At 45.8% G+C, this 25,509-nt stretch overlaps 1 protein-coding gene across 1 annotated transcript in view; it reads right to left on the bottom strand.

The window, feature by feature from the left end:
- Positions 1 to 164: 164 nt before the first annotated feature.
- Positions 165 to 25,509, bottom strand: part of TSPAN5 (tetraspanin 5) — a 176,183-nt gene continuing 150,838 nt past the window's right edge. Inside the window, exons 3-8 of the mRNA XM_044224437.1 lie at positions 17,554 to 17,700; positions 13,800 to 13,970; positions 10,982 to 11,107; positions 8,608 to 8,655; positions 8,395 to 8,511; positions 165 to 5,833 (exon numbers count right to left, since the gene is read on the bottom strand). Coding sequence (XP_044080372.1) covers positions 5,768 to 5,833; positions 8,395 to 8,511; positions 8,608 to 8,655; positions 10,982 to 11,107; positions 13,800 to 13,970; positions 17,554 to 17,700 — 675 coding nt within the window. The 3' untranslated portion in view covers positions 165 to 5,767. The remainder of the gene's footprint in view (positions 5,834 to 8,394; positions 8,512 to 8,607; positions 8,656 to 10,981; positions 11,108 to 13,799; positions 13,971 to 17,553; positions 17,701 to 25,509) is intronic.

Here is a 25,509-nt window from a genome sequence, read left to right as displayed (position 1 = left end):
TCAAAAACATATGCGGAGTGCTCATAGCAGTACCTGGAACATAGTAACTTGGCGTAAAGGCCACCTGTCACTTCAAGGGCTAGATGACAGTCCCCCAGGCACCGTCTTAGAGCAGGGTGTCCATGAACCAGGGACGAAGTAACCAGAGTTCAAGAAAGCACACATCATGGAAATAGAGCGGTTTTATTTGTAAAATAATCGTCCTACCAAGTTACATTGAAGATCTTTGATTTAAGTACAGCTCAGGACCAGCATTTTCAATTGTAATGTAATAAAAAGCATTCCTCATGCTAACGATGTCCCACAAAACATCTTGAGACTCTTTTTAAGAGCTTAAAGCACATAAAGCACACCCCACACTGTGAACACACCCGTGTTCAGGTGCATCCGTTTAAACAATAACAGGGAGGCATTCTGCCCAGGGCCCATACACACTGACCATCCTCCTGCTGAAAAGCAGCACGCGGAGCTCAGAGCAGTCCTACCCCGTCTATCCTGAAAAGGGGCACTAAACAGGCAAACTCTGTATTTGTGTCTAGGGCTACAGTAACAAAGTAGCACAAAGTCAGTGGCTTAAGCCACAGAAAGCGTCTCACAGTTCTGGAGTGTCAAAAGTCCAAAGGTGTTGGCAACACTGGTTCCTTCTGGAGGCTCCAAGGGAGAATCCGTTCCTTGCCTCCCTCCTAGCTTCTGCAGGCTTCCAGGCAGTTTTTGGCATTCCAAGTTCACAGGGCCTTCTTCCTCTGTGTGTATCCATGTCCAAATTTCCTCTTTTCAGAAGACCCCATCCCACTGAGTAGGACCCTCATCTTAACTAATGACATCTGTCACCGCTCCGTTTCCAGGTAAGGTCACATTCTGCTGTATTGGGTAATGACTTCAATACATGAATTTTTGGAAGACAGTTCAACCCATAACAAACGCCTCAAACACAAGATACAACTGGTGATCCAGACCACCCCAACACCCTACCAATCTTCTTTAAAATCGAAGCTACAGACTTGCAGATCAAAGCAGACCCCAGGCGATCCATGTGGGCGCTCTTAGTGGAAAATACAAGAGATGTCCTTGGCACGGATTCAGGAGAATTGCCTGCCCTGCAGAGGAGCAGCTGTAGCCAGCCCCTGCCTCTCTCATAAGCTGCGTCTGAGTCTCTGCAGGAAGGCAGGGCCCAGCTCTGACCTCCACGCACCCTGCCCCAGGGGCCTGTGAAGTCCCAGCAGCAAGGTCAGGACATAGATGGGGAAAGGAGCTAAGCACCCTGCTCTCTCCCTTTCCAAAACAAGCTATGTCACTTCCAGGAGTGTGTAAAGGGATAGAAAGACTTACCAACCCAAAGCACACAAAACACAGCCATGTTACGAAACCCTCAAGTTTCTCCAAAGAGTGATTTCATTCCCGCAGTAACTATTCCAGCTTCAGTCAGTCATTTCACATGGCCACCACTAGGGGGCAGGCCACTAAAACGTTCCTGTCAAATCATCTGCTCTGCAAAAGTTAATTTATGAAGATGAGCTCCAGACTGAACCGGTGGCCTTCTCCCGCCTACAACGCAATTACACACTCGATGAAAAACAACAACATGGGACGCCCTATCTTGCTTGCATGCTGCCCTCTTTTCGGAGTATATTTACACAGTGTGAAACCCATACACTAACCTGCTCTTCCTTTAGGTTTTCTCTGGTTGCATGAACAAGCCAAAGGAAGCTGTATTTAATTCCCCAAATTAAACAAGTCCTAAAAATGAGGACTTCTCTCATTTTATGAACTCTACGTTTGTCACAAACTCCTCCAAAAAACGAGAGAAGGCAAAGGTAAGACTAAAGATGGCTTTGGTCCTTGTGCAGAGTTTGGCCTCTCTCGTCTGCCCCCTACCCCTACCCAGATACATGTGCCTTGCGTATCGTCATTCAGAGATTTTAGCATGTCACCAGAAAGCCAGAAATATTGCATTATCAGGCCAACTGTGCATCTTCCTTCTCAAAGATTAGGCTTCTCACTGCAGGGAGGGCAGCACCTGGAAGCTGCCCCATGACCTTCCCAGAGAGAATTGGCCAGGAACCCCCAGTGGCCAGTGTTTATGGAGAGGTTTCCGGTTCTTCCTTGGAGGTCTAAACAAGATTTCCCTAGGGAAAGAGGGCTTCCCTGAATAAATGACAAGAGAGCCGCGGTGGGCCAGCCGGGTCACTGGGCTCCGGCTCCTCATTGTTCAGCCCACCGGCTTCCCAGGGCTCCTGTCCAAGGAAGTCGGAACCCGACAGAGACGGACTCCACAGAAGGCCAGAGCGGCTCCCCTCCTGCCCACCCACACACAGGGCATGAATGAGAAAACATTCTGCACAGTCAGGAAAGGCCAAGAGACACTTTTCAGAATCCCCTCCAGAGAAGGATGACCGGGACCTGTCGCAGGAAGGAGGCTGCGGGGAAACAAAACGGTTTGTTCCTTGGGAGAAGAAAGGAGGAAGAAAACAGTAAGAGACTTCTCTTTGAAGTGCTTCATGATGCAAAATTCTACTTTAATTCCTGTGTTCATTTTTAAAAAGTTTATTAGGTATTTTTAAATCGTGGAAGCAGTGATGTTTGTAGCAGCCAAACAAAAGAGATAAAGAGAAACTTAATAACCATCCTCCCAAGACTACCTTCTAAACTGGGAGGAAACTTCCTGTAAGTTTGGAGTTTTGTCAACAAAGCATCCTTTTACTTAAGAGCTGTAGTTTTTCTTTGTTGGCTTTGTTTGCTGTGAGCAAGGAGGGCCAATTACCTCACAGAGGTAGATAATCGAGCTCTACACCACAGCTCAGGAAACTCAACGGGGTATTGTTTATCTCCCTTTGGCACTGACAAATTTCTTTAAAGTCAGGATTACATTTTGGTCTCAAATACCCCAGGGAAACCAAGTAAAACGTTTCTCAAACAAGTCTTGGGACATACTTGGGTCTGAGAATTCTGTATGAGCCTTAAAATTTTGTTTACATTTGATCTTTGAAAAAAGTCTTGAATAGTTTTAAAGACTTTCTACAGTGATTATTCACAAAAAAAGGACATTTTTATTGGCTCTTCTCAAATGCGTTTTTAAGACTGCTCTCAGGGACTACTAGAAATTATTTTCTTAGAAAAGACTTGTGAATGTTACCAAAATAATGGGTCCTGAATCTCCCCGTGTATTCAATTTTTAATGGGAGCTCCTTAAAATCATAGGCTATGGCTCCCCAACTCCAAAACCCTGATAGGCAAGGGCTGATCACCTGTGTCTTACATGGCCTCTAGGTGACTGTGACCAGCAGGTGGTGACCTCAGGGAGAGATGTCCTGGACCCAGCAGCACAAAACGACCTTTCCCTCCTAAACCCCCAAAGGTTACTTTCCCCCTCAGAGAACAGATCAGAGTGATGCTTCTCCAACAGCTGCCTCCAAGACCCACAGCAAAAGCAGCACCTGGGACCTTGTTCAGCAATGCAAAGTCTCGCATCCCACCCCAGAACTACTAAATCCAAAAATCTGGGGATGAGGCAAACGCAGTCATTGGTTTCAAAAGCCCTCCAGCTGATTCCGACGCACGCTAAAGTCTGAGAACCACTGGATTAGAGACTCTTGCGCTTCCAAGATAGGTAACGAAGAAAGACATAACTCCGTGTAAGGAAGAACCAGTTTATTAATGACAGCCTTAATTACAACCACTCTCAAGTGTAAAAAATAAAGGGTGATTAATTAAAATTTAGAACTCACTTGGACTTGCCGATTGGCCTTTCACTGGATGTGCCAAAGGGAGGGCATCTTGCCCGATTCTGAATCAACTGGTCAGATGGAGTTCACTGGAGAATGAGGTAATAAAAAGAGACAGGAGTGCCAACCGCGGGGCTCAAGTCTTCTCCAGGTTGCAATGACACTACAGAATGACAACTGCGTGGAGGCAGAGATGACACAGAATCATCTTCCAGCCGGGATATGGAAGGAACATCTCTAACTGTACAGAGACACAAAAACACACATGCAGTCGTACACGCACCCACACTCCGGACACAATTTTCAAAGAATCTTTGTCCTTCCTCTGAGGAGATTTAACACGTTCATCAGCCACCATGATGCACCATGGGGCTAAAACAGAAAACCTTGCTAAGTTTCCATAAAGCCTGCTCGCTGGAAGCCCAGTTTTGTGTTGGCAAGTGGGTCATCACTGCAAAAGACACCTGTGGTTTTCCCAGCATTCCACAGGCTATGATCTGCTCCCCGGGAGAGGGACCTCCTGGCAGAAACCAGCTGGGTTCAAATCGGAGGGCAAAATTCATCCCTCCCCAGGCCGGTGGGGACAGGTAGTGGCAGCACCTGGAAGTGGCTTCCCACCTTGGGTCACAAAACACTTGCCCCATCAATGCACTGCCTTCCTAAGTATTTGTGCTTTGTTACCATCCTGACAGTTAGTCTGCACTATGAGAACAGAAGGAGCTCTGGCCATGCACTGTTTGTTTTAATAAAAGCAAACTGAAACCAGAATAAGAAGAAAAAAAATATTAGGGTATTTCTGATTGTGTCAACACTGTTTCAGAATTAGGTTCAATTCCATTCAAAGGGGGGGAGGGGCTGCAGACAGGGCCCCAAAGACTGATAGGGTAAAGGGATCGTGGAGTCCACAGAAGCACTTGCAATAGCCCAGCCGACGGGACCCTCCCTGGCCACAGAGGACACGCCACACCGCTCAGGGTGGTGAACTTATGAAATAAATGCTGACCAAATAACATTTATAAATGTTTGTAGGAAAGATGGCAGGAAGAGGAGCTGGTAGAGTCAGATTCACAGATCATGCAGGGAGAGTACACCAAAATAATTAATATTCAAGCTGAGTAAGAAAACGCTTTAAGAGAAACTGTATCCTAGCTCTCTCACTTTTGGGAGACAAAAACAAAAACACACACAAAAAAGCAGAACAAAATGCAGAATATTCCAGTTTCCAAAGAATTCAACAACTAATTTGGTGGGCTGGAGTGAGGGGTATTAGTTAATGTCTCTCCATTAACCTCATTTTCTCCTTGAAGTTCATAGAAAATACAGCTCAGGCCTACTGAGAACAACAATCTGTCCTGTTAAAATTCAGCATCATAAGTGTTCCAAAGCCCTTACTCCATACACATGAAACACACAAGTCCCCTTGAAAGAGACACTCCGGGAGGGACCAGGCGTGCCCACCCACATGACTTGTTCAATGTGATCACAACATCTGAACCAAAGACAAGCTGTTTTCTTCTCGGGATGATAGTTTTAACAGGTCCCTGAAATGTACAGTGAAGGGATGCAAAAACAAAAACAAAAACAAAAACAAAAAAAACACAACAAAAAACCTCACAGCCCTCCCAGGTTAGGGGTTGAGTTTTAGAAAAGATGCACTTCTTTAGGCCATGACCAGAAAGTCCCTTCAAGGTCTGACGAAAAGCAAAAACCGCCTGTCCCAGCCCTCCGACCACTGAAGGAGAGAACAAGACTGTGTGTTCCACAAATTCAAGTACAGCTGGGTCCCTCACCCTCCCTTTTTTCTTTTTTGGTAAGCATCCAACCATCCATAAATCCATGGATACAGCAGAGATGCACGGCGCAAGGACTTTCACACTGGTTATCTTTTTAATTCGGTCAGTGAGCAGCATTTCCCAGTTGTACCCGCCCCAAACCAAGTTCTCGGAAGTTCCATCCCGTGGGATTGCAGCGTGGATTTGGCTGGGCACGCTGGAGGGTCAGGAAGGCTGGGTCCGTCCAGTGTCATACAGCAGTGAGGCAGGGCTCTACCAGCTGGCCCTGACAGCTTCGATATCGCTAACCAAATTCTGAGCCAGGCAGATCCCAAAAATCTGACAAAGGAAGGAAAAGAGTCAAACAGTGAAACTCCACTTCAGCAGGCTTCTCCCTGGCCAATGAATCTCCTTTTCCTTATCTTTGCTTTTTTAAATTGACAAATAATTCATATACTATAAAATATATGCTTTCAGGGCTGCCTGGGTGGCTCAGAGGGTTAAGCCTCTGCCTTCGGCTCCGGTCATGATCTCAGGGTCTTGGGATCGAGTCCCGCATCGGGCTCTCTGCTAGGCAGGGAGCCTGCTCCTTCCTCTCTCTCTCTACTTGTGATCTCTGTCAAATAAATAAAATCTTTAAAAAAAAAAAAAAAAATATATATATATATATATATATATATATATTCCACGACATTTCATGACACTGAAGAGACACTCTACCCAGTAGCAGGCATCCCCATTCCCCCATCCTTGGAAACCACGCATCTACTTTCAGTCCCTGGATTTGCCTACTTTGGACATTTCATATGAATAGAATCATAGAGTATGTAGTCTTTTGGGTTCACACAGTGGAATCTTTTCAAGGTTTAGTCATACAGTAGCATGTACCAGTAGTTCAATCCTTCTGATGGCTTGAGTAATATTCACTAGATGGATAAACCACATTTTGTATATCCTTCATCAGCTGATGGACATTTACACTATTTCTACTTTTTGGCTGTTATGAATGGTGCTATGTGAATGTCCCTGTCCAGCTTTCTGGTAAGCAGGTTTGCAATTCTTTTGGGAGTGGAACTGCTGGGTCTTATGTGAACTCCATTTAAGTCCGAGGAAGTGCCAAATTCTTTTCCACAGTGACTACAATTCTCATTCCCTTTAGCAATGTACAAGGGTTTCCATATCTCCACATTCTTGCCAACATTTGCTATTATCTTCCTTTTTAATTACATCCATCCTAGTATGTGTAAGTGCTATGTCACTGTGGTTTCAATTTGAAATTCTCTAACATCTAATTATTAGCATCTTTTCATGTGTTTATTGGCTATTTATACTTTCTCTGGAGATATATCTGGTTTGAATCCTTTGGTCGGAGCCCCTGGGTGGCTCAGTTGGTTAAGTGACTGCTTTTGGCTTAGGTCATGATCCTGGAGTCCAGAAATCAAGTCCCGCATGGGGCTCCCAGTTCCACAGGGAGTCTGCTTCTCCCTCTGACCTTCTCCCTTCTCATGCTCTCTAACTAAAAAAAAAAAAAAAAAAATCTTTAAAAAAGTTCCTTTGGTCATCTTTAAATTGGGCTTGTCTTTTTATTCTTTAGTTGTTTTTTATATATTCTAGACACTAGAACCCAATGAGACATAATGATTTGCAAATATTTTCTCTCATTTTGTGGACTGTCTTTTCTCTTAGTAGTATCCTTTTAGCACATAAGTTTAAATTTTGATGAAGTCCAACTTACCTACTCACTTTGGTTGCTTGTGCTTTTGGTATCCTATGTAAGAAAATGCTGCCTAATCTAAGGTCACAAAGATTTACACTTACACTATCTTCTAAGAGTTTTTTTTTTTAATAGCTTTAGCTCTTAAGTTTAGGTCTTTGATCTATTTGGAGTTAGTTTTTATATATGGTGTGAGGTAGGGGTCCAAATTTATTCTTTAGCCTACAGACATCCAGTTGGTCCAACACTGTTGAAAAGACTATTCTTTCTCCCTTGACTGGTCTTAGTTCCCTTGTCAAAAATCAACTGACCATAGGGGCAGAGCTTATTTCTGACTTTCAATTCTATTCCACTGATCTGTATGTTCAACCTTATGTACACCTTGATCACTGTAGCTTTGTAGTAAGCCTGTGATTAGAAAGTGAGTTCTCCAACTTTGCTCTTTTTCAAGTTTGTTTTGCTACTCTGGGTCTGTTGCACTTCCACCTGAATTTTAGGATTTGTCCACTTCTGCAAAAAAGGCAGCTGTAATTCTGATAGGAGTTGCACTGAACCTGTAGATCAATTTGAGGAGTACTACCACCTTAACAATATTAAGTCTTCCAACATGAATACGGAATGGCTTTCCATTCATTTAGGTCTCCTTTAATTTCTTCCAACCACTGTGCCCCATTTGTGACCCTTTAAGAAAAATATTCTAGCTCTACAAGATTAAAACCCCCCGCTCTCGGGGCTGCTTAGGAGGAAAAGTGCATGCTTCTTTCCCTCACTAACACTTTGACAAGATGGTCCAGAGAGAGAAAGGGACAAAGGATGTCTGTGAAACTCTTTAAAAAGTCTTAATCTTGCCACTGGGATCTACTTCCAATCATCCCTGCCTTCCTGACCTGTCACAAGGCAGTGACTACTTTGCCCATGGAAACACTGGAATGCCAGTAGGCAACTGCCAACCCAATCAATTCATCTTGAAAAGGAAAAAAAGATTTCCTAAGGTATTTCAGGATGGTAGCATCTAAAATCAGAGCTTTAAATAAAATACAAACCAGGTAGTTCAGGTCTGTTCCCCAGCCCTCCGATGTGTCTTAAAAACTGTGACACGAAGGCGATTCAGCAGAGCTCCAGTCACGGCGAGGGCTCTCCCAGGGCATCATTTCCCTGTGACATCCACCATGGAGATTTGTCTTACCTGTAGCAATGCAATCCCTATGAAAATACCAGCCACGATGGTTAAATTGTCCTGCAACCACTTCTCAAACTGGGGCACACAGCCTTTCGTGTAGATTACAATCTGCTGGTCAACTTCCTTCACAAGGGAAGAGGAGAGCACAGCATCACCATGCAAGTTCAAAAGCTCCTCCAACACCCTCTGTGCTAAGTGACAAGACGAGATTCCACTTACTGGTTTTTGCCTGGCATCATAGCCACACTGAGTGTTGATGACATCTTCCTGGTAGAGAAAGAAAACAGAAAGGTGAAATTCACTCAACAGATGCAAACCCCCCTACGACTTAGCAGAAGATCCCTGTTAAGTGTAGTTAACTGAATGCATACTTGGGCATGCAGATGTCCTAGGCACCAGGTTAAATAAACATTTTGATACATTATCCCAAGTAATTATTAGAACAATCCTCAGAAGTAGGAGGGGTGCCTGGGTGGCTCAGTTGCTAAACGACTGCCTCAGTTTGGGTCATGATCCCAGGGTCCTGGGATCGAGTCCTGTGTCAGGCTCCCTGCTTGCTTGGCAAACCCTGCTTCTCCCTCTCCCACTCCCCCTGCTTGTGTTCCCTCTCTTGCTCTCCCTGTCAAGTAAATAAATAAAATCTTTACAAAAAAAAAAAAAAAAAAAAAGTAGGTGTTAAAATATGCCCTCTATTCCAGAAGAATAAAACTGAGGCTCAGGAAATATAAGGGTAGCAAGTGTGTTACTGACAACCTTAGGAAACTTACAAGGCTTAGAAAACAGAGACATAGTTAAAACCATGGGGAAAGAACACAATGACTACCTTCATTTATGTTCTTCTGGGGGAACTTCTACATTTTAATCTATAAACTTCTGCATCATTTAATGGTTTTTCAATGAGAATGCATTACTTTAATAATTAAAAAACAAAACAATGTCCCAACAACATATCACACTGACAGATACCTGACTTCTCACAGGTCCAATCGGAAACATGGGTTCTCCTGTTTTAGGTTTGTTTATTTTTCCCCTCTGCAGGGTTTGAGTGGATTTTATTAGCTAGGCATTTGTGGAATGAGAAATCTCTACCCAGAGTATCTGTAGTTGAAAGGGGAGGCATGATGCCTTCTGACACTCTTCATAATTCTTCTGATGGAATGTTAACCCAGGGCAGGAGCCGGAGACAGAACAGTTTGTACCTGCTGGTTGGCACAAGGCCACCTGAGTGGACATCCAGGGCTCTGTGCTGGGCACTCTCCTGTCTGCCAGCCTCCTCACAGGAAATCAAGACATGAGCCAGTGGGAGAGGTGGGCTTCCCGGCAAGGTCTCAGAGCAGGGGAGCAAGCACAGTCCTTTCGGATTCTCAGTCTCTTTCAGACCAACAGCCCAGAGACTGCTCTGAAGCTCTCCGAGAACCGCTGTTCCACACCAAGACCATGCCACCTTTTGAGGAGCCCCACACGCTCCACCTCGCGTGGGGAAATGGCCATTGATCCACTAGCACCCATAGGGCTCTGCTTGATTTCAAGAAGGGCGGTCTGGGGGAGACTACCGACGGCCCGGGAGACCTAAGAATGTGGAACAGACACATGCAGAAGCAAATTCTCCCCCTTGTTTCAGTGCTCACTCCTGAGCACTGAACTTCCAACAAGGCACTGGGCATTTTAAGTCATCTCACATGCCAGTCTGATCCAACACCCAACCAAACCCACAGTGAAAAGGTTAAGAACAGGTTCAACATTTTTTCTTTTCTTAAATAAAACACTAACTGTAGTTCTCATCATTAAAAATGAGAGCCCAGGCAGCTGTGGTCTTCCTCCCTAGCAGACTAGCCCTATCTCACCTCAGACTTTTCCCCAATTTCTGACACTGCCCCCCAGAACCAAGTCAGGAAGCAGAGGGTCACTGCCCCCCAGCCAATGCAGAGAGTTCACACCTAAGCGGGTCCCTCTCCTCAGGAAGGAATGAGAGGCGCTCTAGGCAGGCTTCCTGGGCCTAAAGCTCAGCTCCATCATTTGCTAGCAGTGTGAGCTTGGGAACGTTGCTTAAGCTCCCAAGGGCCTTTGTTTCACCCAAAGAGGGAAGATGATGATGACACGGCCAGTAGGAACGTTCTAATTTTTATTGAGCCAACTCCCAAGAAGGCTGAGAATAAGAACCCGTGCGTGGGGGTGCCTGGTGGCTCAGTGGGTTAAAGCCTCTGCTTTCAGCTCAGGTCATGGTCTCAGGGTCCTGGGATCGAGCCCCACATTGGGCTCTCTGCTCAGCAGGAAGCCTGTTTCCCCCCCGCCCTGTCTGCTTCTATGCCTACTTGTGATCTCTCTGTGTGTGTCAAATAAATAAGTAAAATCTTTAAAAAACAAACAAAAACAAAAAAGAACCCACGCGTGTTGCTGAATAATGTCAGAGACAATTACTCCTACCGGGAAGATGTGAGCGCTATGCCCCCTTTAGGGGCTACAATGAGGAATGAGCAGGTAAGAACAGGTTTCTAGAAAACAGTCACTCTGCTCATCCCTGCTGCCCCTCCCCCAGCCCCAATTCTTGGTGGGACGTGCAGAGCTGGCCGGCAGTCCGCGGGCCTTCACTCACCGCGGGGTCTTTAGTGCAGCAGGAGAATGGCACGCCACATCGTTCTCGACTTGCGTTGGAATCTGTGCAATTGAAGTAAATATTTAGGTTCCAATCATCAGCTCCAAAAGCCCCACAGCACTGCCACTAGAGCAAACAGGAGAGAATTAGAACATCTCGACTTGGGAGACGACCGGGTGCCCACGCTCACGACCGCCAGACGGCCACCCCCCAGCTTCCGCCAGCGCTAACCTTCTCTTCTGCCTAGAATTTACTTTTCAACCAAACTAAACCAAAGGGGGCCCTATAAAAGCTTCCAAAATGACTCGGGCTCAAGATCTGTAAGGATGTGCTAGCTAGCCTGTGATTTAAATGGCTGGTGAGACCCACAGGGTTAGGTGTTGGAAGAGCAGACTGGGCAAGAGTTGCAGAGCAGATTCGGTCCGAACAAGATCTGCCTGGCGAGGCTGCATGGAGGAACATTCTAGGATAAACAACACACTGAACTATGGCAGTGTCTGAAGGAGGCAAGTGGGCCTGGTGGGGGAGAGTTAGAGGCTGACCTTTTAAAAACGTGGTCTCTGCAGCCTTAATGGTTTTGTAAAAATCCTTTTTATTGAAGTATAATTGACATACAATAAACCGCCCATATTTAAAGGGCACAATCTTGTAAGATCTGACATATGTATCACTGTAAAACCATCACCACAATCGAAGCAGAGAACATACTCATTACTGCCCCAAGTTTTCAAGGCTTACTTTTCATTATATACCTGTTACTATTCTGAACTTTTTTTTAAAAACATGAATTTACATTTTAACTTAAAAAATTCCATCATCCGGGACGCCTGGGTGGCTCAGTGGGTTAAAGCCTCTGCCTTTGGCTCAAGTCATGATCCCAGGGTCCTGGGATCCAGTCCCACACTGGGCCCTCTGCTTAGCTGGGAGCCTGCTTCCTCCTCTCTGCCTGCCTCTCTGCCTACTTGTGATCTCTGTCAAATAAATAAATAAAATCTTTAAAAAGCAGTATTCCAGGGGCACCTGGGTGGCTCACTGGGTTAAGCCTCTGCCTTCAGCCCAGGTCATGATCTCAGGGTCTTGGATCAAGCGCCACCATTGGACTCTCTGCTTGGAGAGGAGCCTGCTTTCCCCCTTCCCTCTGCCTGCCTCTCTGCCTATTTGTGATGTCTCTCTCTCTCTGTCAAATAAATAAATAAAATCTTTAAAAAAAATAAAAAACAGTATTCCATCCTCTAATTAAAATATGTATAAAATGAGTTGCTGAAGTCAGTGAGTCTCAAAAGGGCTTGGTACAGGGACTGGTTGCTCCAGAGGGCCCTGTGTCACTCCCCTTCTGGACTAGCTCTACCCTCTCTGAGTTAAGTAAACATCAAGCCTTGACCATTTTCTCGCTTTCAGGCCCAAGAGCTACTTCAACACATTACACTCCACGATAGAAAAATAAAATCACATGAAATAACAGTATTTCCATATAAAGTAGACAGCAGGGCAAGAGAATGTGTATACGCATGTTCTTCCAGCTCATCTGGCCCTCCGAGGGCTGGGCTTGCACATCTCCAGGTCCACCTGCAAAGCTTCATCAGATTTTTCATGCAAACTAGTCAGCAACAATACTTGGCAAGGTGTGCGCCTGCATCTATTATGACGTAACAAGTCAGGGAGGTCTGCCAAGGACATGAACCAGCGCTTAACTTCACACCCGAGCTGCAGCTCACTCCAGGTCAGCAACACAGCCCCAGTCGCTGCTGAGTACCTAACGAAGGAGCACGGCTCCCACAGGGCAAGTGCCAATGCAAGATGCAACCATCTCCTCTCTTTATCAAAGGGAACCCCCGCCCAGCTCCCCCTGCAAAGCTGTCCAACAGAAAGACAGCCACTCGTCCCCTGGGCTTCTGTTTGCCCCCCAAGTTTTGCCACAAACATTAAGGTCACAGACACCCCTGTCCAATTTCTCAGGGCACACAAATAAAGACCTCAACACCCGTGGACAGTTAACACCTTCAGCCTCTTAGAAAACCACACATGTCTTATTAGAGTGTCCTAATACTCGCCTGAGTTAAACAGTAGCTGTTATTATTTCTACTGTACAACCAGGGAAGTAGGTCAAGGTTCCGTTAGCCCGAGGTCACTTAGCTAATTAGAGTTTGGCACTAGATCTGTATTTCTGACCTCCTGTTTATACCTTTTTCCGTTCTGAGTCAAAGGAGGCATCTGCGACGTCATTTGCATGCCAGGGGATGTCACCTAGTAATGTTCAGAAGGCGGGGTGGGGGGGGTAGATTCTTCACTTGCTAGAGGTCATGGGGGCTTAGAAGTTGCTCAACTTTGGTTGTGCAGAACTGGGTGTGCTCTAAGGTTTGGACAGGCATGTTTTAGGAGCTCTGGGGACAAATATTCTATTGCTGAGTGGATTATTAGGAGCCATGAAGTGTAGAGGATGGCCAAAAAGGGGGCAAGGAGCAAGAAAGAATCCCCCTGAGACACCACGTAACATGTTACACCGAGAGCAAAACAATACTCCAGAGAGGGCGTGGAAACAGCACGTGTGCTTATAATCTCGTTCAAGAGGCTCTCTTTGTCGCTCGTACTTGGTAGAAATGGAGATTAAACAAAAAAAGGACATTTTCACTAGGATATAAATCACGGAAGTCAGAAAGGAGGTTAGAAAATAATGAATATACAAGTAAAGCAACAACAACAAAAAAAAACCATGTGGCAAAATCAGAGGTAGGTTCCAGCCGGCATGGCCAGGAGCCAGGAGCAACGTTCATTCCCCGACAAGGCTTTCAACTTAAAAATAGACCAAATTTAAACTTACATATTCCTGCGTGAAGTCTATGAGGTTCTGCAAATCAATGTCATCTCTGTACGCTCTGATGTTGTTGTTTATAAAGAAATACAGCTGGTCTTTGATCCAGTCTTTGAAAACAAACGCCAGAACCCCAGCAGTGAGCTCCAGGAAGAAAATAATTCCCAGGAACACAGAAAACTAAGACAAAAGACACACAGAGAACAGTTTAAAGGGCTATTTTGGTCATATGTCATTAAATGGTCCCTTCCAAAAAGGTGTGTGATTACACTGGGTTTTTACACGTGTCTAAAGCAGATACTCTTCAGTTCCTTAAGATTGGCAAATAGCCTATTACACTCCAAGAAAGGATTTTTAAGAATTGTTCATAATCACGTTTTAGAGGTTCTGTTGGTCCATTTGGTAATTAAACAACAAAGCCAATAAGCAAACATGGATAAGAGGCATCTCTCATTAGACCCACATTGCGACCTAATGCGCTTCTCTGGCTTCACGAACCGCCCCACTCCCGAGCAATGACCTGCCCTCACCTCCAGTAAGCCTCGTCACCATGAAAGATAAACTATCCCAGTATCTGAAGATCGACTGTCATCTGTCACTATGGCCCTCATGCTGTATGCAATACATTCCTTTCTTCTGGATTTAGACAAATTTAGACACTGCTTTAAATCCTCTTTGCACCTACTTTATGGGGTAAAATAGCAGATGTGTCCGTCTTTGATGACGAGGTCAAAGAGGAAGTTGGGGAGGGGGACCTGGAGGTGGTGACTAGGACATGAAAATCATTTCCCATTAAGAAAACTGGATTGAAAGTTTTCTAGGGAACACTATCTGTGCTCACCCTTCTTTGTAAATACCAGTCTCAGAAGATTTTAAGTAACATCAACCCGCAGCCAAAGGCAGACTTCTGGCTGATGTGGCCAATAAGAATTTACTCAGGAAGGCTGGGGCCACAGATAAGGTGGTGACTGCCCATGCACCTGGAGAATTTCCCCTTCACCTCCAAGACTCTGAAGAGCCCCACCTCAGTCATACCAACGTCCTGTTCACGCCCACGGTTCTTTCCACTTCCTATCATCCCCACACTCCTACTCTTTCCCAACTTTTTTGCTGAAACAGATTATGAGAAAGGAGGCTGTGAAGGACCAGGCAAGCTTCTGGTGACAAGGACAGAAAGAGGGACACTGGGGCCAGAGCTGTTCAGCAGACCCCACAGAGCCTCCAGGACACGAGTGGCTGAGGGGGCAGAGAGGTGAGGGGGCTAAAGCTGTCTGCTGTTTCTCTGCTCAGCAAGCAGACATCCAGCAACCAACCAAGAGAAAAAATTGTGCTGGAGAAGTGATGCAAAGAAGTTGCAGAGATACTAAGATAAGAAAAAGACAGAAGATGTTAATTCCTCCAGCAAACATCTGAAAGACCCATAATAGATCAGGTCCTGGATTTGGTGGGCTTTGCAGAAGCAAGGATGGGTAAGACCTAATCCTGCCTCCATAGACCCCCAGTCTTAGGGGCTGTGGGGGTGGGGATGGGAAGGGGGGGTTGCATTTCACATCAGAGGTCCACACATCTGACAGTGTGGAGCCAGGATGCAGAGTGCCATTCTGGGAGGGTGGGCAGGAGGGGAGGGTGGAAGAAAGAAGTTAAGTGCCTGGCAAAGTGTAGGACTCCAAGGTTTGGGCTCTTAATTCTAGACGCTCTAGAGCTCAACCCTTCAGGTTCCATAGACCTCCTCCTGGTTATCTGCTCTTGATGAATTCATGAGAATTCATTCACTATCATCAGTGGTACCAATAATTTCAAAGTAAGATTTCCTCCATCTAGTAAAAAGGACAGTGAAAAAAATGATCACTCTTACTCAGGGCCTACCCCTAGTGTAAAACAAGTCCCCTCCCTTTCGTAGATACAGAAATACAAAAGTTATCATGCTATGCAACATCAGAGCTGGCCCACACGCATGTGCACACAAAATACTACCACAGAAGCCATGCACGAAGTTAATTTGATTTTTGTTCTCACCACCATAGAGGTTAGGCAAGTTCATTTTCCAGTTACCCTGGTAAAGTTTCTCTTACTGCTACATGATATAGAGATCAAAAACTGAGTTTGAATTAAATTCTTATCAAATATTTGGCAGAAACCTCTCTGCCCTGGCCCTGTGACCTCATTTCCCCTATTTCCAGAGGTGCAGAAACTGACTCGCAGCCTTTGTCTTAGGGCCTCAGTTGACCAGGAAGCTCCATTTCCATTTCCCATTATCTTACCTCCCAGATTTTCCCTCAGCAATTCTCCTAGCCCTGTAGCATCAGATCCCTGGGGCTGTTAAAGGCATGTTTGCATTTGCTTCCTACTTATTTCATAGCTCCTGCTCAAAGAATATTCTGGGCCTGTTCTGACTGTTTGTCCTAAACAGAAAGCCATTTTAAATATTATCTGTGATTTCCAAAAGCCAAGAAATGATACAATTTTCTTCATTTCCAACATGGGGCTTGATAAATTATGTTGATTTTGGAGAAGCCAATCAGTTTCTGCTATTAACTCTGGTAACCTTCAAACACAAATACAATAAGTTATTATCAAAGGGACTCCTCTTATAAACTGAACTATATTCAAATAAATCACATTAAAGGGGATCCCATATTTGGGGGCATGGAGGCTAAAACTGATAAAACAGTGGCAAATGGTTAAATATTATCTGGGGTCCGATGAGGCTCTAGAAAGTGGAGTGAGGTGAGCCCACACATTTAGAAGGATCTCTTGCCAAGAAGACTGGCAGGTTGGCAGGTGAGAGTCAGGGGCAAATCTCTCCTGGTCTCCCAGTCTTTGATTAGGTGGGCACTGACAGAATTCTGTGTGTGTGTGTGTGTGTGTGTGTGTGTGTGTGTTTAAAAGGGGGAACTGGGAGATAAGGCATAAGGCCAGTGGAGTATTGGGAAATCAGTTGCTCCCACCACCAGACAAGTGTATACAGAACAGAGAACCAGCTGCTCGTTCTATTGTAGCGAGCACCAGTGTCCCTTGTTTCCCAACAGAGTCATGTAAACTTCAGCTTAAACATACGACCTTTCAGGTCTGATCTGCCAAAACCTCATCTGTACCAGGGCTGCCCAAATTCCAAAGCAGGCTACCCTGGCTGGGGTACGGTTGAGTCTGCATTCTTTAAGGGCATTCAAGAAAAATGCCAGAGGATGACGTGGCAGAAATCCTGGGGAAGAGCAGCATGTCCCACATGGCTGTGGGGACCGGGGCTAGCATGTGCTCTGGTCTTAAATGAAAATGTCTCTGGACGATGTTGAGCAGGATTCTAGGAACATGTGGTATGACACTAACACTGTTGCCTAGAAATCTCACCATCTTTCCTCACGACAGGAAGGTGGATTTTTTTGTTTTCCATCCTTTCCCTGTTTTTGGAAAGGGGAGTGGACACTGCTGCACAGAGAACATCGACACAGATGCCCTCCACCACGCCACGCTCCAGACTGACCGGCATGTTCAGCAAACTGTTGGCTGCACTTAACAAGCCTGTTTTGGATACATATGTGGAAGCACAGGTCCTTCCGTCCTCCTTTGGAAGGAATCTCCAAAAGAAAGGCTTTCACTAAGGAAGCACGGAGGGTGATCTAGAGCGTTCTCCTGAAAGGAAAGCATCAACTGGGCCGTATTTTCACTGGGTCTTTGGAAGAGCCACCTTGCCTAGAGACAGGGCGTCCTCCTGGAAGAGGACGGGAGATTGGGCCTCCGCCAGTGCACAGAACGGGATACTCACAAACTTCAGAAGGAACGTGTTTTCCCGTAGCGCTCCAATGCACCCTGCGAATCCCAAAATGAACATCACTCCTCCCACCACGAGGAAGAGCCAGACCGGGTCAAAGCCGCCGAGATCGGTGATGGAAGAGATATTGGACAGAACTCCCTGGGGGCAGAGAAGCAAACACAACAGGTCATCACACCAGGATGTGGGGGCAGTTTTTCCACATGGAAAGATTATTACAGGTGCCTTGTCCCCCTTGCAAAGAAACACTTGAGAGGTGATCTCATGATGAGGTGTGACTGATACTCGGGAAACACTGCAAATTAATTAAAAACAGTATGCGAGAAAAACACACTTCCAACACCCAGGAAGAGGGTGTCACTCTTCGGCAGCCAGGACAAGCAGGTGTCAGACAAGCGTCTGCCCGAAGCCAAGGGAACAAGGAATGAGCCAGGTGCCGAAGGCTGAGACAGGGCCAGTCCCAGCCACAAGCCCCTGGAAGTTTTCCAGGGAAAAACCGAGCCTCAGGATCTGCCCTTGAGCTTCACAGGAGACCCCATCAGGCTCAGATCCCCAAAGTCCACTTGGGTTTGTGCTGGTGACTGTCTCACACTGACTTACTGGGGGTATTTCCTCACCAGGTTTTTTTTTTTTAAGAACTGATATTTAAATGATTTGCAAATCCAGAGTTACTCCTTAGCTTTCCACCCTTTTTATTCTCCTGCCAAAGGAACCCAGAGTTCTTTCATTTCTCTATGAACTTTTTTTTTTAACAAAAATTTCTCCCTCAACCATGATACCATGTCAAATACCACCCAGAACCCATGTTAGAAATTACAAGATTTTTTTTTCTCTCTAAAATGCAAGGTACATATTTGCTCTACATTCCTACAGAGACAGACCACTGTTACTTTGAAACCATGAATGTACAGGAGTCTTAAATAGCCAATATCATCAATATTTTATTTTCTTATCTTACTAGTTTTGAACTCTCAAAATATCCCAGAGTATCATGGTATAGATTGCTGTGAAGGCTTAAATCATTTGTTTCAAAACACTCCTAACAACCTGAAAGAATGCAAAGTATTTATCTGATTTTATACTTCAAAAAAAATGGAGCCCAGAGAGGCTTCGTGACTTGCCAGAGGTCACACAGCTGTTTATTCATTTTTTTTTTTTTGAATGAGAACAAAAGATCTACTTCAAGTTCTTTCCTCAACCAGTGGAAGCCATGTATTTGCTTCCCAGCACTTCCAGTCAGCAGAAGCCTTCTCTCATCCATCGCCAGAGACCTGGGGCTATCAGAAAGCCCAAGTTTAAGGGTTTTAAGTTTTAGTCCATTTTAAGGTTGCAGGATCACTTGGACAAAAACATCTTTTGTTTGTTGGGTTTTTGTTTCTTTTGGGGGGGGTGGAGGCATGGACTTAAAAAACAATAATAGGATATTAATAATAGAACATATATGAGAAATAAAGAACTCTTAAAATGCACAATTTAAACCTTACAGGAAAGGTCAAAGGTTTAAGTCAAGTCACAGATGAAGGGTTGAGAGATGAGGAAAGCAGTTAGGAATGTAGGGTGTATTCACAAAACTTCTGAGGGGAGGTCACAAATGCAACCACACCCTTCATGAGACAGCTTGGTCCAATAGTTTGATCCAGTCTTGTGTTTCTTAGATTCCCAAGCTCTCAATTAGGAGTACTCCGGGGAGGGGTGTGTGTGGGTGGGGAGGGGAAACACAGGAATACTGTTACCAATTCTCCACCTACACAGATGATAGGAAGGAAAAAACTCTGCCAGAGAAGTCACACAAAATCCAGGCAACAGTACTGAGGGTCCCGTGTTAGAAGGAAATCAACCTCTCTCCCTAGAATGCCTGGGAACACAGGTGTTAATGCTTAAGGTCTTAATGTTCTGTACCTGCTCAGCCAGGGGGAAAGAAAGACAACATTGGAGGGTACATGATAACATTCTTAAAAGTTAACTTAATTATGAAAGAAGGAGACTGCATTTTCTTGGCACCCAAACAAGGCAGCAGAGGGGGAAGTGACAGGAAGAGATGTCAGCTCCATCACAAAGAGGCCTTTCTGATAACAGTAGGTCTCCCTCAAAGGATGAGAGAAGGCTTTGGCTCATGCAAGAGCCAAAGCGGTGAGCCTCTGTCAGTTCTGCAGTAGGAGGGATTCCCAAATTGGATGTGACATTGGGACTTAATGACCTTTAGGTTCCTTCCAACTTTAAGACCATTTGATGATTCCACCCACTTTTAATGGGCTTTTGTGACTCACACTCAAGTCTGAGCAAAGATCAGATTGTTCCCAGTCTTCCATGAGCTACGGCTGGACACAAAGAGGTCATGGATAAAAGAGACAATTATCGGGGCAACTCTGGCAAAGCAAGTCAGCCAACCCACGTGCACACCTGTGTTTCAAACACTGAGCTACACCCTCAAAAGGCTACAAAATATATGATCTCTGGGATGCCTGGGTGGCTCAGTTGGTTGAGCATTTGCCTTTGGCTTAGGTCAGGATCCCAGGTCCTGGGATCGAGTCCTGTATCGGGCTCCTTGTTTGGCAGGAAGCCTGCTTCTTCTTCTGCCTGTGCCTTCCCCCTGTTTGTGCTCTCTCACTCTCTCTTTTTCCGACAAATAAATAAAATCATTAAAACAACAACAAAACCAAAACCAAAACAAAACCATGATCTCAACTGTTAGTAGTTTCCTGGAGCATCTGTCCTCTCTGGGTTTAATTTGGAGGATGAGTATTTGGCTTTGCAGACAAACTTATTTTCATACTTTTACTCTGTCCAGCCTACAGGGGCAGCTTTAATTGAGGGGCTTCCTACTGTTACCATGGAAACAACAATCATTTGGGGGTCTAGCTGGCCTGCAGATTCTACTTTTAATCCTAAACTCTGGCAAAAGGCAGGACTGGAGACAGATACTGAGTGCTTTGGGGAAATAATATTCTGCAAAGCCTGAAAAAGACGACCAAGAACTTAATTTGTAATGGATGCAGAATATACCCAGGTCATTATCAGTTGGAAACTAACTCAACTGGTCAAACCTCAAGTTTCTGCCTTTTCCTCGGGATTAGGATTACGTCCCCAGATGGAGATGAACAACAAAAGACCGCACTCCTTCACCTGCGCCGTGTTTCCCAAGAGCCCCTGACTACACAGAGATTACAGCCGCGCTGAACCCAATCCTGGCAGCCGAGATTCCGGATTACAGAAATGATGGGGAGCGGACAGCTCGGCCTTCTGCTGTCTCAGAGATGGGGTCTTCTCACTAGACTTTTTAATTGTGTTAAGCTCAATGAGACAGATCAGTAAGAAGTGCTAGAACACGCCTGCTGAAGAATAATTATCATTAAGGCTTGTAGCTGACAAGAAGCCGGAAGAAAAAAAAATACAAGCTCTAAGATTACAGTTAAGTCTGCCAAGTGATTTAAAATAGACATTCCCATCCGTGGTAAATCCTCAGGAATGCACTAGAACAACAGCAGCAGACACCTAGCCTTCTGGGAACCTGTGGGCACCACCCTCATCTTTGGGCAAGAGCACTTCCCCATCTTGCCCACCCCCTCAAATGCACTCCCTGTGCCCCTCAGTGCAGCCAAATTCTCTCATGACCCCCCCCTTCCCTCATGACCGCTGAGAAGTCTGAATCCCCTTCCTCGCACACTAAGGTTTGGAACAGGCATCTCCCTCTTGTGGCTGAAGTTAAAAAAGGCCCAAATCAGGAGCCACATTTTGTTTTTCACCATGTGGATAAAGTCTCCACAGTGAGAACTAGAAAGCCAGGCATAGGAAGAAACAAAGAATAAGGGCTGGGATGGAAAATCCTGTCGGCGTGATAATCCCTGACCTGACGAGGAGTTCTGCAAATCACTCCAAAATCCTTGTAATACATGCCCTTGATGGCACAAGGCAGTTCTGTCTGGGTCTGTCTGCATCTGAGGAGTCCTGCACAACCTGACAACAGCTGTCAATCAACTAGGCTTCCAGTGCTGCACGTGGGCATATACACAGGTGCATAACTAGATGCACACACACACTCGGCCAACACTGGAAGTTCACACTTTATGCTGAGAAGAAAGCTCTGGGGGTCCAACAGGGAGCAGGAAAGGGGCAGAGCTAAGTGTTGGACTTCATACGACCCCTTTACTCAGCTGGCTGCTACTTCCAGTCAACCGAGCCCTTAAGCCCAGGTAAAGTCGTCCTTCTTGTTGACTCGCTATCAACTCAGCACCGTTAATGAAATGAGTTCTGGATGGAACTCTTACGTGTTTGGTCTCCATCACTGACAAAAAAATACATAAGCTCCAATTCTTGATGTAAATGTGACTCTTCAGCCCTTTGGCTTCAACATCAACTTCTTAGAAACTCAAACTTGTCGGAAAAAAAAAAAAAAGTACAAAAAGGCAATTGGCTACTCTCCTCTGGACCCAGAACTGCTGCTCACGAGAAGCACACACACACGCAGCCCAGTATCTGCATCCCGGCGGTACGGGCTTGTGCTCCTCCTCCAAGGATCCTGCAGGCAGAGCCCAGGGAGCTGAAAGGGTTAAGGGTCCTGAACGTTGTGCATAAAGTCAGAAAATACCATCCTGCGAAGCTGCGCCTAACTGGAATGAAGATAAACGCAGGAGAAGCAAGGCAATTAGCCACGTGCATTTCTTCCTTTATCCGTTTGTTTGGGCTGACACGAAAATGGTCTTCTGAACAGCAGCAGCAGAGAACAGTCAGCAGAAGAGAGCCAGAGACCGAGATCGCGGGTTACAAGAAAAATAGATTCAAGTACTACAGACCTGAGAATATGGTGGGGGGGCGGGGAGATTCACTACACAGATGTTCCTTGTTATTGTGTAAGAGTTCTTTGCAGTCACACTCTATATGCCTGTATCTACAGTCTGAGACCCCTCAGCCAGCTCCCTGGGGTCTATGGCTAGTGCTGCAGGAGATGCACAAACACACACTTACCACACCATAAAGGGCGGCTTCGAAGACAAGATGAAGACCAGCCAATTAAAAAGTTAAAAAACAACAAATATATTCAGCAAATTAGCCATTCCAGAAATTGGATTTTGGACAGCTAGCTCTTGGCATATCAATCCAGAGCCTTTAAGAGATGATCCTCCAATGAAATAGGACATTTCCGTTATCTACTAGGGACTAGACAGTATCTCTCAGAACTTAGCAAGGAGACCCATGTGTGTCTAAAAAGAAATCAGACATGCACATGGAACGTGTCTGAAGCAATAGCAGACAGAAGCTTAGAGAGCCAACAAACAGAAGGTATCAGTGTGCATCCACTGTAGTAAAAGGGAGACTGATATTCCAGTCACTTGGACAAGGCTGCCCTCGAATGCGGCAGGGAGCATACATCCTGCACTGTACTCAAGCCCACCGGGCTTGCCTACAGTTTCCCCTGGAAACCTGAAACACAGAAAGAGGGTCGCCTGGACAGTGCTAGCTGTGGGGCAAAGACAGAGGACATGATCATACAGATACCTCGTCCTGAATCCCAGTTCCACGACCTACTACCCGTGTGATTCTGGGCAAGTTATCAAACCCTCCTAAGACTCAATTTCCACATCAGCAAAATGGCACCCCACATCATAAGGATGAAGAAAATAATTCAAGTACATCCAAACACTATGCTAAGTGCATGGCGCAAAGTAAGAATTCAGTGAAAATTTATCCCCATCCTCACTACCGTTACTACCCTATTAGACCAAAAGGAACACATCAGATGCTACACTGAAGCACAGAGGAGGGGCCTCTAACTCAACCGCTCTAGAGGGGAATCCATCTTGCTCTGGTACTTGTTCTGCCTGACTCTTTTAAGGAAAGACATGACTGTATCTGACGATCACACCTAATGAAGGTGGCAGTAACTGACCTGCCAGCCAGATCGTCTTTGTTTGGGAATGGAAAGTCACCTAAAGACACTCCAAGTAGAGGCAGAAGAGAAGCCATAAGTAAGCAAAAGCCATGAGTAGGAAGACGCCATGAGTGGGCAGAAGCTAAGAGCGCACAGAAGTGGTGCCGTGGAGAAAAGAGCAGTGAGAAGTGAGTCAACAGTGGTGAGCACACTGGGCAGTCAGCAGCCATGTTGCCAAGATGGCGGCACCCGGAACAGGGAAAACAGGCCTCTGCTGCCAAGGAGCCAACTGGTGCATTGGTCATTGAAGATGTGCTGCTCCGGAGGGACCTTCCAAATACTTAACAATGTCCTCCTCCCTGTGGAATCTCATGGTTCTGTGGTTTGATGAACACTATACACCTTGGCAAGAATGTGGAAAACTGGCCCACCTTCCCACCGACCTCCTCCTCCTCAGCACCTCATTCATTCAACTATCCCTGAAACTGAAGCAGCTTCTCACCCATGCTTCTGCAATAAAGGACTATGCTCTGAACAGAACTGTTTTTTCTTGGAGAAGGCCTTTACGCACGTGTAGAAATGAAAAGGCAAACTGAGCTGCGGAAGGGTTTCAAACCAATAAACCTCAGGAGTGTCTGTGGTTTTTTCCACCACCAGCTCAGAGAGTCCTCTGTGTGCCACCTGGCAAGCTTCAGTTTCTTCTCTCTCAACCCACACAGAAAAGAAATGCAAAAATAGCATTAATACGCCCCTAAGGTCTGGGGCTCTTCTGCTTTGGCATATACAAGCACATTCCTTCCAAGTGCTGGATGAGAAACAAAGAGACAGGCATATGGAACGTGCACCCAGAGCCAGGCCAGATGGACCCCTCTGAGATTTATGGGACTGGGTCCTGATTCACCCATCCCCCATAAACCAGACCCTACTGGGGTGGAACTGGCAGCAGCTTTCCGAGAGTACAAAGAAGGGAAGAGTTTCCTGACTTGGGAGAGGATGACAAGACAGAACATTCTAAAGAAAATGAGCTCCAGGAGTGGGGGTAGGGGTGGGGGTATTTCTGGAGAGTTGGAGATGCAGCTTTCAACAGGAAGACCTGTCCACAGGAAGACCACACTGCAACAGACCTGCTCCCTCAACACTCATCAGAGATCCCCAAAGAACATTACAAAGCAAGGCCACTCTGCAAACCCCAAGACATCCATTTGCCTGAGGAATGGTGGCAGAGTCCAGAGAGAGGACTTGAAAGGTGAAGAACCAGGAGCTCACTGGGACCCATAGTCCAGGGGGGTGTACAGTTGTGGGGACAGCAGGACTAGGGCCTGGAGAAGCAACGCAAGGTTAAAGGAAGGCCAGCTGCCTTAAAGGCATGTGGTCGCCTAGTTTTTTTCTGTTAAAAAAAAAAAAAAAATCATCGGTGAGATGAAGTAATCCCTTCTTACAGCTTAAAAATGGCCATGACCACGGGGCACCTGGATGGCTCAGTCAGTTGACTGTCCAACTCTTGATTTCAGCTCAGGTCCTGCTCTCAGCATCATGAGGTTGAGATTGACCGGGCTCTGCGCTCAGCATGGAGTCTGCTGGAGATCCTGTCTCTCTCCCTGTGCCTCTCCCCCACCACACTCGCTCTCTTGCTCTCTCTCAAAATAAATAAATAAAATATTTTTTAAAAATGGCCATGACCTGGTGTGGGGAGAGGAAGAGGAGAGACATCGTCCTCCAGGCCTCCATGAAATTCTACAATCAAGCAGTTGGTGCCGTGGCCGGCTGTGCCAAGTCCGACCCACTGGTGCCGCTCCTGGGCCAGAAACGCCACCCCAGAGGGAGGGACTGCCTCTCTGAACATGGAAACAAATCCACAGGCAGAAGTGTCACTTTTCAGAAATCCAGCCTGTTCCCAGGCCACTTGCCAGATGCCTTTACATGTGTGTCCTCATGATGGAATACATACCCAGGAATGGTCCTAAGTATAATGTTTAAACCCAAATATGTAATAGAGGCTCTGATCACGGTGTGCTCCCTGCCCAAACTAAAGTGGAAAAAAAAAAAAAGAAAGAAAAAGTAAAAGAAAAAGCAAACAGCCTAGG

The sequence above is a fragment of the Neovison vison genome, chromosome 11 (genome assembly GCF_020171115.1).
Source record: "Neovison vison isolate M4711 chromosome 11, ASM_NN_V1, whole genome shotgun sequence".
Lineage (NCBI taxonomy): Eukaryota > Metazoa > Chordata > Mammalia > Carnivora > Mustelidae > Neogale > Neogale vison.
The sequence above is the reverse complement of the archived record's forward strand: the minus strand, read 5'-3'. Positions and strand labels throughout refer to the sequence as shown.